Source organism: Lissotriton helveticus, chromosome 12, assembly GCF_964261635.1.
Source record: "Lissotriton helveticus chromosome 12, aLisHel1.1, whole genome shotgun sequence".
NCBI lineage: Eukaryota > Metazoa > Chordata > Amphibia > Caudata > Salamandridae > Lissotriton > Lissotriton helveticus.
In genome coordinates, this window is record NC_136073.1 from 141,803,513 (window position 1) to 141,820,167 (window position 16,655).

The 16,655-nt window shown below is 39.4% G+C and overlaps 1 protein-coding gene across 1 annotated transcript in view; it reads right to left on the bottom strand.

Annotated features, from left to right (window-relative positions):
- The window catches only part of LOC144799722 (hydroperoxide isomerase ALOXE3-like), a 446,013-nt gene that overhangs the window by 356,634 nt on the left and 72,724 nt on the right, over positions 1-16,655 (bottom strand). The window contains exon 2 of the mRNA XM_078671234.1: positions 5,651-5,855. Coding sequence (XP_078527360.1) covers positions 5,651-5,855 — 205 coding nt within the window. The remainder of the gene's footprint in view (positions 1-5,650; positions 5,856-16,655) is intronic.

Here is a 16,655-nt window from a genome sequence, read left to right on the forward strand (position 1 = left end):
CATTATTTCTAAAATCGATAATGATCCCCGAGGAGGAGACATTGAGGGGAAACTCGGCCAACGTGATGCCTTACTGATAATGAAATATGATACAGCAACAACAGGCTTGAATGAGATTTCAGAGATCTTTAGAGGGAGCTGTTAAATTTCAATTTCTCTCAAATGTCATGCACAACCAGCATTACAGCCTACTTTATGAATACGTTTGGCTGGAATGGATTTCCCTTTAGATCATGAGGGATCTTTTGAGTGGTATAAAAACAGGAAGCGCCAAGTTCACATACTTTGCCAATATACCAGCATTGGTGCAAGGGTAGGAGTCCAGCGATTGCCTTTTATTGGAGTTGAAGTTATGCATTAGTGGACCACATAGTTCTGTCCAGAAGACATGCCTGGTAAAATTATACGGATGAGATGAGCCATCGTTTAGGATGAGTTAAAGTTTTATTTATTCTATTGAAATTGGAGGAAGTATTGCCTCTTTAAGCAGAACCTTGGCCTGAAGTGGGTTCTGGTCATGTGACCGTGTTCTGAGCCAATACCACAACAGGACACAGGAGGACGCTTGCAACACACGCCCCCAACACTGTGAGAGGAGCGAAGAAACAAGACAGAGGTAATACGGCAAGCTGCTTGTTACTTGTTGAATTACTCACTGAATCCCGCAGTCCCAATTTTAAAGCATCTCGGTTTTCGTTTGCAGGACGGATAGTAATACCGAGCCGCTGCTTTCATTCAAACGTGGGCATTCACTGCTGCCACACGCGGTAAGCCACTTGAAATATAGCGGGGAACCGGCCCATTTTGTAAAATGATAATATCGAGCGCATTTGAACATCAATTAGAATCTCATCCTCCCCCTTTCTGCTCATTTTATCTCTCCTCCAGAAACAATTCCCCAAAATTTCTAAAGGTGAGTGACTTGGGTGCGTGAAACACATTGATCTACAATGAGTGATATGTGAGTGACATGCATATCTTGTGTTTTTTCTGGTCTCTAGTGTTACGTGTCCAGTGTCTTCACAGCACTTTTTCTACAAAAGGACTATGCACCATGCTAATAAGGTAGGGTAGCTGGGTACCGACAGGTGGTGCCAATGGTAGTAATTAAATATACTGTACAAAGCAGCGTGTTAAGACAGCGGTTTTTTGTGTTTTTTAGAGATTGTTGGTCCTGAGGAGAACCCCGCAATAGGGGGTTCGAAACATGTCAACCTGGTTTGGTGTCTATTGTCGTTTTTCAGTTGGAATACTAAGCGAGTCTTGGACTTTGAGGATTTGATTCTGTGTTCCAAAGGATTGTTCTGACAAAATTAAAACTGTGAATTCAGAAATCTTAAATACCATCTCTATGGATAGATAACGGATAGTTGACAATAGGGCCAAAAGTTTCAGTTTTGATGTATGAGAGTAGTATGAATGTGCTGGCATGAATGTAAGTTGGATGTGTTGTAAATTTGTAACTGTAGTGTTTATTGATATTCTGTAATGACAAATTGTAATGTTTTACATGTACAGTTGTTTGTATATACACAAAATGTTGAACTATTGATAAACTAATAATGTTCCACTAGTGACAAAATGGAATAATAAACTAGTGACGGAAATTAAAAAACGGACCGGTATGTTCTATTCATAAAGGTCAGTCTAAATATAAATGAGCGACTTCCAGTACTGGCAAATGTGTTGTTTTTGTTGATTAGGCTCAGCCTTACTGTGGCAGAGCCACAACCTTGTATCATTTTTCCTACTTCATAGAGGGTGACAGAACGAAGAATGACTCTCTACTCTGGTCACAACAGTTAGGTTTCAAAAGAATACTTGTAATTTTAAAACACCGGATGTAGTGTCTCTTGAATTGCTTCATATTTACTGGAGTGAAGGAGAACGTGTGCATCTCCATTTCCATCATAGGGATATCTACATCTAATTTAATCATGGTTTGTGTTTAGTGTTTTTTATTCTCAGTAAGTACGGTGCAAGATTATTTATGAATCAAATTATTTATGGGTTACTTTTTCCTCTGTTTTTTATGCCATTCTTGAAGTGGTAAGTTCTCTGGGATTTGTTCTGTTTGTGATTTTAAAGAGGGAAGGCATGTTGCCATATTTGATTAGATGACACCTGCAATTTATGCAGCTTTCCAATGTGGTATAAATCCGCCAAGTTCTGCTCTAGATGAATGGGACCTTCCTGTAGACTTGAAGAATCAGCCTATTAATAAATTATAAATGCATGTCTTCTGTTGAAGTTCTGTAACACTCAAAGTCTTGACTCAGAGTAAATTCCAAGCCTTCACTACCATACAGAAGCACTGACTAATGAGGCCATCATGAAGTCTTAACTTTTTTTTTTTCAAGAGTTTTATATAGCGCTGGCTAGACCCGGAGGTATCAGAGCGCTTTACATGTGCATCAGATCATAGTTACAGCTTACATCATAACAAAGGTTACATAGTTCTTAGAGCATGGCCACCTAGTTACTGGTAAGGTCGAGATAAACAATAAGCACAAATACGTAAGGGGAAAAGCAGGCAAGATAAGAGATTCAGGGCAGGGGGGATTGGAGCAGGGGAAGTAGACAGATAATGAAGGCGGGAAAGAGGAGGGTAGGGTGAGAGACACAGCATGGGAAGAGGAGGAGAAGGGTGATGGGTGCACAAACCGGAAGACGAGTCAAGGCAAACGTCCAAAGTCCAATAAGCTGTGATCCCAGGGGAAGTGGTATCACTTCCCTATCTCTGTTGCGAGAGGTTCCCTTTGCGCAGTGGACTCTCTCAGAGGGTTCTCTGAGACTCCAAGGCCTACATACTGGATCCTTCCCCAGAAAGGGGAGAGGGAGTGCTTTGGTAAGGGGTGCCATACCATACCTCAAGTGTGAGTGGCTCCCTTGGCGCAGTGGACTCACTCAGCGGGTTCGCTGAGACTCCAGAGTATAAATATTGGATCTTTCCCCAACAAGGGGAGAAGTAGTGCTTAGTCAAAGGGCACAAAGGACAGGGGGTAGGCAGAGTAGCAGGCAAGGGGAGAGAATTCAGGGGAGAGGGGATAGGAGCTAGGGACGAGACAATGAGGAGAGACGAAAATAGGTCTGTCTAAAGACCGACTGGGTAGGTGACGACCAAGGAGGGAATCCCCGGCCCATCTCCCCTCTAGCTAAACTAAGTAGCTCCATCGGGCGTCAGACAAAATAGTTCAGTCTCAATACATTGAGAGAGGAGGGAAGGAGAGACATAAATATAGGGCGGATGCGGTAGGAGACTGCAGGAGAGACAAAAGGAAGTTCAACAATGTGGTTCAACAATATATAGGAAAAGATCAAATAAGTAAACATTATATCAAACAGTCAGCAATACATTAGGGGAGGAGTTGATCTTCTAGTATATGGTCCTTGCTTTATTGGTATAGTGTTGAAGGGCTTCCATGGCTTGGGAATAGTTTCCTGAATCAGTGAAAATTCTATGATATATTTTATTGTATGCACCTGAAGCTCATCTTCAAAATACTCTTTTATTCTGAATGATTATAATTTTGCTACATTTGACTTTAGTGACAACACACTGAAGTACTTTTCTTGGATGTCAGGATTTAATTGGAAACCTTCTTCTGTAGGTGACAGGGGTACTAAATAATCAGCAAAGAGCAGAAAGATTATCTTTTGGCTGGTAGAAGGGGTCTTTGAACTGATGATTTTGTCAGATTGATAGTAGAGTCATTCATGTCCATATAAAAATAAAAGAACTCAGACAGCCAACCTGTTCCATAAGTTTTGGGTAACTTTTCAGGTTATTCTTTTTAACACTCTATTTGGTTTGGAGGTACAATTCCAAGATTGCATGATATACCATACATCCTATATCATTTTCAGGTAGTCTAAGTAATAAAAGGCCAAGGTGCCAAATAGAGATCTCTTGAACCTCTGAGATTTTGGACCGCAAGCCATTTGTGAGTTCTTTGAATATATATGTTTTTTAGCTTATAGAAGTCATAGATATGATACCTTATGCGTTTATTTGAAAAGCTAGTTAACTACTGTGTAAACTCTTTACCCATAATAAATGCATATTTCACCACTGCATTGCATTCAAGCTGCAATGCACAACAAATGCTTCATATTACAGGTGGGTGAAGGTTACACTATATCAGTAAGTCTGGCATATTTGAGAGCCATGGTTTCAGTTTGGCGATGAGGAGCATCCTATATAGCTGAATTCCTCTGAGGTGTAGCTAAATCGGAGGTGTGGGGAGGGAAAGGTGAAGGCTGTCAATGAACCCTAGATGATGGCAGCAGGGGGTGAGGGATTTGCTTTCACAAAGGGGTGTTAAAATTGTCCTTATTAAAAAAACAGTCCTGCCAAGTTCCACACATCATGAGTCAGACTGACGCATTTCAGTGCCTCACCCCACATCACCGCAATGAAATGCATTAATCACACAAGTTAGCTGTCCCCAATACATTCTGTCTGCATCACTACAAGATGCTCAAGCCGCTCTTGGCACAAGCTCTTGTCTTCTGCTTTCTGGCCCAGGCAATCAAAGAGTAGTCGGAGACAGGTGAGGCTGCCATGGAAAATGAACAGCTTGTTGTATGTTGCTGCTGCCCTACCTGGGAACGCACCTCCTGATCTTCTCTGCTGAATGGAGCTCACAGCATTACAGGGACTGAGCCTGGGTCACAGTGCAGTTAGGGTCATCTTGTCTTTTCAAATCACGGGAAATTGAAATCTGCCCAGCCTTAATTGTGGAATCCTTTGAGTGCAGTTAGGAGGTAAAAAAATGCCTGTTGTTGACCCAGCTGTCTTAAGACCACTCTTTGAGCATCTACTGCCAGACCCAGAAGGTGAAGAAGGGGAATGGAGGAATGGTTCTGGGCGGCCTGCTATTGCACAATTCCAAAGAAGGCAAGGGGGACAGATGAGTTTTATAGTCTACAAATGTCTCTACTGACTTAAAACATCTCAATATATTAACATCACTGCTATGTTTCTGCTGACAGGAAAGTGTCACACATACAACACTAAAATTTCAGACATAAGCACGCTAGAAACATGGAAATATTACACATGAGTAATCTGAAAACTTGGCAGCTATGAAAAAATCCTTCTGAGTGTTGCATTTTTTAAACCATGCAAGGTTTTATTTTTGAACAAGTTGCAAGTCTGAGAACTTCACAAATAGCCCTAGTTCATACCACACTGCACAGCAAATGATCTTTGAAACAGTAGCATGTTGATTCTCATCAGGATCAGCCTCAAGGCTCACTGTGCTAAGCTGTTGCCAGTTGCACTTTAGAACGTTTCAAACAAATATAGCCACAACTGCTGAAAATGTAATTCTTTCTGTGCTTAATTACATTTACTGCTTTGAAAAATCTGTTCACTGAATATTTCCCATGACTTTTTACTTGTTTTCTATTGACCTGATAATACTTGTATGTGTGTTTTTTAAGGGTATCTTTATGAGTAACTATTTTTGTGCCTGTATGCTGTTACTAGATTGTTTATGTTTTGATGTTTTGCCAGCAAATAATTGGTTATATTTAATTTCCACATTACACTAGAGTATACAAAATAAAAACGGTAGAAGTTATCAGTAAGACATCAGGTTTGGGAATTTTTGGATACGTTGGTCAAATGTAAACAGTGTTCTACCTGTGCCTTCTGGGAGCTCTACTGTGATGTACCCCTCGATCCATCGGTAGCAGGGGAAGTGGTAGTGCTTTCCTTCAGGGGATTCCACAGTGACTTGGCTGCAGAACCAGCTATCCTGATGGAAGAAGGAAAAGGGTGCCTTGTGAAGGCGGATGAGCTCAATATACCCCAAGTCCTGTTTTTCATGGATGTGGTACACATCATTCTAAAGAGCAAGGGAAACACAAATATTAATTTACTGTACAAATTTACACTTAGATGTACCGGACATTTCACCAGAACATGTAAATATCAGCAAAGAAATGCACTGCAATCATGGTGTATTTCTAAACACACTTGAGAGCTGTTTTCATGAAGGGAAAATAGACATTCTGTAGTTTTAAAAGGGAGCATAAATCTTTCCATTCCTCAATATTTTTTAAATAAGCAATATGTACCATCAAGGACATGTACATGATATGGGAATTAACTGAAATTAATATATCTGAAAAAGACAAAGGCATATGTTTAAAAATAAAATCTTACAACTAACAATGTTGTCAGAGACTCAAAAAGCACGTAGAGGGTCACTGGAAAGCAATGTCTCCAGAACTAACTAATTTAAATTCAGAATAAGACATTGGGAAAACACTTTTAGGTCGATTCCGATCCGGTAAAATGCGCTCCGAATCGTCGTACGGAGAGTTTTTTCCCCATACGAATCGTACCCGTAATCGTCCCGTACGTACGACGAAGTACGATCCGTACCAGGTGCCAAACTCCGTACAAGTCGTACAGGACTCTGTACGACTCAAATCTCCGTACGAGTTTCACTCGGAACCGGCTGTACGCGACATCACTACGGTTCGCGGCTGGTTTTTACGACCCAGCGTACGCGCCGTACAACCCTTTTTCTACGGGAGCCGAAAACAGTCGTAAACGCAGAGTTCGCACCGAAACAGGTACGGAACGCCCCCCCCCGGGTACGGCACGTACCCCCCATGATCACAGGGGTACGTGCCGTACCCCTGTGATCATGCGGGGTACGTGCCGTACACCCAGCGTACATGGGGTACGCACCGTTCCCCATGTACGGTGGGTGTACGGCACGTACCCCATGTACGCTGGGTGTACGGCACGTACCCCGCATGATCACAGGGGTACGGCGCGTACCCCTGCGATCATGGGGGGTACGCGCCGTACGGTGTGTAGGTGATCGTGCGCTTTTCCGTACAAATCGACGTGTAACGTACGAATCGCATCCGGGTCGGCCGATCGGGATCGGAATCGTCCGGTCGTACGGCGTCCGTACGAGTCGTACGGAAACGGCTCCGGATACGATTCGTACGGACGATGTTTTACCGGATCGGAATCGACCCCCTTGTCTGACTTTATCAGGTACGGGAATGGGAAGGGAGGAAAGTCTGATAAGGAGGTTATGTGATCTTTTATTTTTGAGAGGCAAACTCTTTCAAATTGATAGACACAGAAACATACATATTATATATATATTATATATTTTTCAACAATATACCAAGCCACCAAGAAGAAGAGGCAGAGGTGGAAGAGTCGGAGGTGAAAAATTAGAGACCAACAACAACCAATCAAAGGAGAAGACAGGGAAATGAGCTAAGAAGTAGATGAGCCAGCATCAGGTACAAAAACTCAATCATTAATCTTACTGATATTACATTGACAACGAAAGAGATCAATATCCTCGAGTTCGTACTCTGATTCTGCCCAAAACAAAATATAGACTATGCCCAAACAAGAATCCATTTCCTGAAGCTAATAATTACAACAAATCCGGTGGATTCTTGCAGTGTACTCCACGTTGGTGAAATTAACTTGATGTTAAAACTATGAGACATTGACATTGCCAATAAAGGTATTTAGGCACAACTGAGTAAAGGAACTTTGGTTGGGGAACAGGGAATTGAAACATGGTGACGTTTTGACAAACTTTCAACCAAAGACCGAATTTATACCAGTGATGGCCTATGATTCCATTAACATTTTTTGTGAGCTTGTCACCAACTAATTAAAAACCCTATACAGTGGGGGGTGTGGCTTATGCACCGTAAGGAGATGGTGGACCCGGCGTGAGCTCTGAGCCGACACTGAGCTTTCGTGATCCTATCAAGCCTCCAGAATCTGCTGTGGAACCTACAAAACGCCGGAAACCTTGTCGGAAGATGTGGTGCGTCTAATGGAATGACGGGTTTGCAGATTTTCGCTATCTATCTGCACTTTTGAACTACCGGTGTTTCCTGCCTCATTCGGGTCGCGGGCGGCCGCCATTTTGTGCCGCTGAGCCCGCGACCTCTCTATACTCTACAACAGTTCCCGGTATGTTCTTTTTGCTTCTTTTCACTGCGCTGCCTTACAAAAGCTCATTCCTTTAATATGTAATGGCTTAAGTCGCAGTTTTATTCTATTTTTGACGATGAGCCTTTATGTATGCTGACCTGCTGAGGTGAATGGCCGCCATTTCAGGGCATCTTAACTGAATCTTTTTTGTACTGCGCTGCCCTATAAGTCTCTATTTACTAACATGTTCTGGCTTAAGTCACAGTCCTTTTTACTTCGCCCTTCATTTTATTTGCTCTACTATGCTGTGTGCTCATCTACTGAGGTGAAACTCAGCCTTTTTAGGATAGCACACCGGAGCCTCTTCCCTTTATTTTGCTGTTCAGCTTGAATTGTCCATGACTGGTTGCATACCTGAAGTGCCACATCTTTCTGGAATGTCCCTTCATTTACTTCAGTTACTCCATGTGGTTTGGTGATAATTGCTCTTCTTCACCTTTTTTTTGTGGGGTCTTCTACATTACCTCACTCACTCACTCCAAATAATATTTTCTGCTTCCGCCTATTGTATCAACGCCATACAACAGCATTCTTCTCACCTTACAGTGACCGTTCTTGTAAGGTCTACTGGATCTTTTTATGCCTTATTATGGTCATTCAATTGGCTTTTTCTCACCTTATACTTATGTGACTATTTGTGGAACTCCTGACCTAATATAGAGTTTACGTTTTTGTTTTTCTCTTTTTACCTTTCATCTTTGAGGTGTGCAATCAGTGTCTAGTGACTTGTGGAGGATTTTATCTACATTTTGACACCCTATTTACTATAATACGTCCTTTTCTTGTACATTTTTTTTCTTTTTTTCAACATGGCGCATGATTCTCATACTACGAAGGCATCCGTCTCTGGGGCGAAACAGAAGAGACCCAAAAATGATCCACCGTCTCCTATACTCTCGTCCCAAAATCCAGTTCTGGACTCTATTCAAGATGAAGTCCGTGGCCTCCAACCTTTTATGACTACGACCAATGAAAAACTAAGTCAAATTGAGGAAAGATGGGTCGTTATGGAAAATAAAGTTCTGGACTTGGAACAACGTGTCAATGACATACAAGATATCTCGTCAAAAATTCCTTTATTGAAACAAGAAATTCATTCCCTAAAGCTGTACACTGAGGACCTTGAAAATAGTAACCGTAGAAATAACCTACGTCTTTATGGTCTAACAGAAAATATTGAAGTAGCTGATATGGTCTCTTTTTTACAGAAATTCCTGCCCGACCTCTTAGACCTTCAATCCACAACAAATCCTCTTAACATACAAAGAGCTCATCGCCTAGGTCGCCTTAACCCAAATGCAACTAAACCACGTGGCATTATTATGCTTTTTCTCGAATTTACAGAGTTGCTGCATGTGCTGAAGGCTGCTAAACTTAAACAACCTCTAATATGGTCTGAACATAATCTCTTTATCTCCCAAGATGTCTCAAATGTCACTAATGCTCGTCGTAAAGAATTCCTAGCTCTTCGACCTCAAATGAGACAGGTTCAAATTCAATATGGAATCCTCCATCCTTGCCTTTGCAAGATCACCTACAATGGTCGTACACGCTTCTTTGATGACCTGAAGAAACTTGGTTTATGCCTACACACTATTTCACCTTCTGGAATGGACACTAATAATTAATCATTTTATTTTTTCTTTGTATTCTTTTTAATTCTCTAGGCTCATCTGTCCCTCCCATCATTGTACATTTGCTCCATGACAATTGTCACTATGTTGTTCCCTTCCCACCCTAAGGGGTTCTCTTTTTTTTATCTCTTCCTTTCTATTAATTGCTGAGGTCCGTGTACCTTTGGCGTCTCCATGCTCCCATTGCTCAGATGTCTCTTTTCCTTGCAGACCTGGCTGTTCTGCCTTGATCTGTACTCTTACTTTTTCTTCCTTTCCTTTTTTTCTTTCTTGTTTCTTCTTTCCTACCTACCTTTCTTCTCTTTCTCCCCTAGTACCCTTACTTTCATTATTTGTTCTTCACCTAAATTGGCGTGTATCTTTATTAGTTGGTCTTTTTCCAAATATATTTTTCCTGTTTTGCAATGATGTTTCTATTTGGCTATTACCTGGATTTTTGGGATGTTTTGGTATTCTTTGTAACATTTTTTGCATATTTTCTATTTACGTGGTTTGTTTTTTCTTTCAGATGTTCTCCTGAAGTGTTTCTCATCCCCCTGTGTATTACCTTCCTTACCCTCCATTATGTGTACATTTGTTACGTGGAATGTCCATGGTATCGGGAACCCGATTAAACGTCAAAAGGTACTGTCTCATCTATCCAAACTTAATTCTCATATTGTTTTCCTTCAAGAAACGCATTGTACTGAAGTTGAATCTCTCAAGTTAAAGAAACAATGGGTTGGTCAGGTTGTTCACTCTTCTACGTCCAACAAAAAAGGTGGTGTTGCCATATCGTTTCATAAATCTTTATCTGTACACATTTTATCCACTCAAACTGATGAAGACGGCCGTTGGGTGATGGCAAAGATTGTGGTACACAACAAAACTTTAACCTTATTGAATATTTACGGCCCGGGTAAACCTGACCCTCAATTCTGGAAAAGTGTGTTTAAAATTTGACTTTCTTCACTTGATTGTCCCAATGTTGTTGTTGCCGGTGATTTTAATCAATAGTTAGACCCCTATCCTGACAGATTATCGAAATGTAAATTCAACCCAGACAAAACGCACAAAGCCTTTCAATCTGCCATCACCTCTCGACCTATGTATGATGTTTGGAAGACTTGTAACCCTGATTTGCTTGAATACACCTTTTACTCCAATGTACATCACACGAGGTCTAGAATTGATTATATTCTGGTTAGTAAATCCTTGTTGCCGTCTATTCAAGCTTCTGCTATTGGTTCCATTTTTATTTCTGACCATGCTCCAGTTCATGCTACATTAGATCTCTCCCTTTCTTCCTCTCAATTTAGTCGGTGGAAATTTAACAATTTTTTATTACCCGACCCTGTTTTTGTTAAAAAGGCTATTTCTTATATTAATATTTTTTTTACTTTTAACAATCCTATTGATACTACTATTCCTAATAATTGGGATGCCTTCAAGGCTTCTTTTCGTGCATTTACCATCTCTTATGTCTTTAGCAAAAAGAAAGTGACAAGGAAAAAATATGAAGATCAACTACGTCACCTTAAAGATTTGGAACATATTTATTTCACCTCTAAATCGTCCTCTGCCCTCCATCAGTTGATTAAGGCTAAATCGGATCTCAATAAATTGGCAACAACTGAGGCCTGTAATATTCTACTGAAAATTAAAAATCCATGGAGGTCAAAACAAAGCCGGTCGAATGTTAGCTAATTATTTGAAGATCAAATCAGAACGTAAAACAATCGGACCTATCATGAACGAATCTTCTAATAAAATGGTTTCATCAGATGAAGATATTGCTGATGTTTTTCATAATTATTACCATTGTCTCTACTCTGATGACACCTTTCCCTCCACTCAGAATTTGGATACTTTTTTTTCTGGTCTTCCTTCTCCTCCTTACTTGCCAGACGAATGTAATGCATTAGACGGAGATATCTCTTCTCAAGAGATAATTAATGCTATAAAATCACTAAAAAAGTCCAAGGCCCCAGGACCTGATGGCCTTACCACTGAGATTTATACCACTTTTACTCCCATTTTTGTCCCAAAGCTCCTGGCGCTCTTTAATTCTTTCATTTCAGATGCAAAGGCTTCTGGATCCTTTATGGATGCATTGATTATTATAATTCCTAAACCTGATAAAGATCACTCCTACTGTAAAACTTATCGTCCTATATCTATAATAAATTATGATTGTAAAATGTTCTCAAAAATTCTTGCAACCCGTCTTGAAAATATAATTCTTCTATTAATTAAAACCAATCAAGTAGGATTTGTCAAAGGTAGATTGGCATCAGATAATGCAAGAATGCTTGCTAATATTATCTCTTATGCCAAAAATATATAAATCTCCCCTTGCCGTCCTTTCTTTGGATGCCGAGAAGGCCTTTGACCGTATCAATTGGCAATTTATGTTTGCAATTCTGATAGTTTGGGTTTGGGCCTTCTTTTATTTCTTTTGTTAAATTATTATACTCATGTCCCAGAGCTAGTATTTTTGTTAATAATAATTTTTCCAAATATTTCTCTTTGTCTAGAGGTACTCGACAAGGCTGTCCTCTCTCACCCTTACTTTCTATCCTTTGCCTTGAACCTTTTTTAGAACGGATCCGTGTTAACACACAGATTAAGTGTTTTCAGCATAACTCCATGGAAACAAAAATCTCTGCATATGCAGATGATATATTAATCTATATGTCCAACCCCACTGACTCCCTTCCTCCTTTTTTGAACGAAGTACGATTATATTCCAGCATTTCTGGTTATAAATTAAATCTTTCCAAAACAGAAGTCCTGCCACTAAATTCCATTTGTTACCAGTTCATGTTTGACAATACTGAGTTTGCATGGTGTCCTTCTAAAATTAAATATCTTGGAATCTGGTTTTTCTCCTTTTTACATACCACTGTTAAGCTCACACTTAATGCTTTAATCTCCAAACTTCAGTCACTCTTACTTAATTGGTCACCCTTATTTTTATCTTGGTGGGGCAGATTAGACACCATAAAAATGATGATTGCTCCGCATGTTCTATACACACTTTCTATGCTTCCTGTTAAAATTCCCCTTTCCTATTTTTCCCAACTCAATTCTATATGTACAAAATTTCTATGGAATAAAAAACATCCTCGTATTGCCCTTTCCAAGCTTATACGCCCTAAGGGAGAAGGTGGGGGACGCTTTTCAAACTTCAAATTATATCACTCTGCTTTTTTACTCAAACAATCTTTTGCATTAGCCTATGACTTTGGTATACTCCTCCTACCACTTGGATTGTTTTTGAACGCTCTCTCCTTAGGGATTTTTCTTTTCAGGATGTCATTTTCATGTCCAACAGCACTTTTTTATCTGCTAACCCTATCTTAAAATATTCCCGAAACCTGTTATATAATACATTTCTACTGGTTTTACACCGCTCCAATGTTTCCTATACTCCTCCTTATGGTTTAAAAAAATTCTTAAGTATAAGGGTAAATCTTTCTATTTCAAATACTGGAAAGAAAAGGGTATCCTCTATGTACATCAGCTGGTACATCTTGGTTCTGTTCTCCCTTTTCATACCCTACAAGCTCAATATCAATTACCTGACACCAGCCTCGTTCAATATACCATTATTTCCACTGCTCTACAATCTCACCTAGCCACTCTTGTCATACCTGATTATACACCCTCTCTCACCCCTTCCTCTCCTTTATTTTTGTTTTTTCCTACACATAGACCTAAAGCTACCCTTGTATATAAGTTACGGTTGTCTTATGTTGATGAAAGACCCAAATCCCTCATTGAAACTGCCTGGGAAACTGATTTATCTGTTTCTCTTTCGTTTGCGATTTAGGATAAATTGTGGTCTAAACTGTTCAAAGTTTCTGCTGCTGCTCGTATTACACAATCCTCGTATTTTATTTATAACAGAGCCGTTATTACTCCTGTTTGTATTTCTAGATTTTCCCCATCTTCATCTCTGATGTGTTGGTCCTGTTCTACTGTTATGGGTACACTAATTCATCAACTATATGACTGTTCTAATGTTCTCTTGTTTTGGAAATCGGTTTGGAATATTTGCATGACAGTTTTTCAATGTGCTCTTCCATTGTCATTATAAAATGTTTTTTTAGGCTCTTCATCTCTCGATATTGTTGCCACATCCCCTATTTCCCTCTTATTTGACCTTTTTATTGCACTTGCTTTTAAAGTCATTTTATCTTCATGGAAAGATAACTCTAAAATATCTTTAGTAACTTGGTGGAATTTTGTTTTCGATGAACATAGGATTTCTACTGTTTCTTCTATTTCCATTTCTCAAAAAATTAAATCTGAACTTCTATGGTTACCTTTACTACATATCTTTCTACTTCTACTCCTATTTTCTAGCTTTCCTTCTTTTTTCTTTTTATCTCTCTCTTCTTTTAGACTTTTTTGCATGGGTTTTTAAGTCTCCCTTCTCTTTCTCCTCTCTTTCTTTTTCCTCTCTTTCCTCCTTTTCCCTCTTCTCTGTTTCCTTTTCTCTTTCTCTCTTTCTTCTTTCTTTAGATTCATACCCTATCATTATGTTATTCATTTAGTTATATTTCGTACATTATTCTCTGTATATTTAATATTTTTGCGCTTACATCTTGCATTTGTATTGATTTGTATTTTTTTTCATGTAAAACTTCAATAAAAATCTCTTAAACAAAAAAAAACCCCTATACAGTGAAAGTAGTGGAAGAGTTGTACACAGACAACAAGAGAAATGCTATCATGTCTTGATGAATAAATGTAAATGAAAATTATTGTGTAGTTACGCAATCTGATAATGTGGGCAATATAGTATTGCAGGAAGTAAATAAGTACTTGGCTGAAGCCTACAGCCATTTAAACAACAGGGATTGTTATTTTCGTATCAGTAAAGAGATCATGGCAAGTTGTCTTACCAAAGTACACTCAGATCTGAAATCCTGGCTAGATCAGAGCCTATTAATGCGGTATAAATATCAGTTTTTAATTAAAAATCATCCAGTTACATCTATTATTATTTAATGCCCAAAATTCACAACAACAGGGACTACCTTCCAGGAAGTCCTATAATTTCTGCCATAAGCAGTTGTTTGGAAAACGTATCAAAATATGCTGACCACTTACTGGGTCATTCAGTGAAAAATCTCCGTCCCACGTACAAGATACTGGCAATTTGTTGCAGAGAATATATGATCTCCCATGGGAAGTAGATTACATTTTAGTAATAGTCAATGTCATATACAAGCATTCAGAACAATGATGGAATGAGAGCAGTGAGGCATTTTCGTGGGACTAGAACTTTGCATTCATGGCAGCACACTATAATGCTGCTAGCAATGATAGAAACTTGTGTTAACAGCAACTTCTCATTTTTAATGGTGAGCTTTTTAAAGAGATGTGCAGCACAATAGTGGGCACCTGCTACTTCCCCAGCTATGCAAATTTGCATTTGGCCTGGTGGGAGGAGCAGGCGTTCTGTTCTGAGTTTCTGGAGGAGTGGGAGAAGTCGGAGGAATATGTCATTCACTGGAGTTGTTTTATCGACAATCTTAATATTATATGGAAAGGCAAGGAGGAGAGTTCCAGATTGTTTTTGCACCGAATAGAGGCCAATGACCTCAATTTACATTTTACTAGCAAAGTGAGTAGGACAGAGGGGAATTTCTAAGATCTCACAGTCTACGTTCAAGGAAACCGTCTTGAAACAAAACATTTAAGGAAACCTATAACTGGTAACACGCTGTTGCATTCAACTAGTTTCTATCCATGTAACTTAGTTGAAAGTTTCCCTTCATGTGAATGTCTAGAGGTCAGAAGTAATTGTAGTGATAAGACAGAAAAGGAAAATGCTTTGAAAGACCTGAGAAAAAGTTTTAGAGCAGTAGATATATGGAAGACTGTATTCAGACCCTCATCTCAAATGCTCTGTCTAAATCTTGAGAGCAAGTATTATTCAAAAACATGAAAAAGTAAAACAGATGGTTTTTGACTCCCACTTTAGGCTCATTACCACCTACAACACACATGAGGCAGAGATAAGAGCAATCATGCACAAATACTGGCACCAGAAATGACTGAGTACTGTAGCCCTGCATAGTCCGGGAATCACTTTTAGGAAGGCTAGATCAATGAGACAAAATCTGGTGAGCAGCATCCTTGAGAACAAAAAAGAGATTAGAACCATGTGGCTGACTGTTAAAAAAGGTTTCCAGAAATGTGGAAGATGCAAAGCATGTACACATGGATAAAACACAACACAATACATCTCACCACTTAAGACCCACACTAAATTCATTAAAGGGCAATACAATTATAAGACTGAATATGCTGTGTACCTGCTGGAATGCCCATGTCACCTGGCATACATTGGGAGAGCTAGCCTACCCGTGTATAAAATAATTCTCCAAAATCTCAGGACTATCAAAAATCATAATCAGAGTTGACCAGTAGCAAGACACTTTGAGGAAAATCACATGGGAGAAGTTAAGGGTCTATCTTATTTTGATACTGTTCCATTAAATCTGCCACGAGGAAACAGAGAAAGGAGTCTAAAGCAACTGAGTCAAGCTATATTATTGATTTAAATACAAAGACTCCATGGGGCCTGAATATGGAAGAGTACCTGTACACGCACCTGTAAAGAGAAACTAACAACAGGAACAATAGGGAGAAAGTACTGAGAAAACACTGACAATTAAAGAAGGGGACTTCTCCCTGCCATTTAAATGATTGTGTTTTAAGTGGACAGGTTTTCCTTGTTTAAATTATTTTTTGCAGTTGTTTGTTTATCATAAGTATAAGGTTGAGATGGACAGTGGTGATAGCAATGCACATTACATTTGAAGTGCTAGAGGTGGATGTTGGCAGATCCAAATTTATTTGGAAAAGAGCTGTTAGCTAGCAATCATTTAACCATAGTAACTGTTATCTCCTTGGGCTCAATGGTGTGGAGAATACAATATATCAAATAAAAGGAGGAAATACTGTGAAAGTCTATATAATTTGCACAGAAAGTACAAGAGCTCTAGCATTTATATTTAATGTAT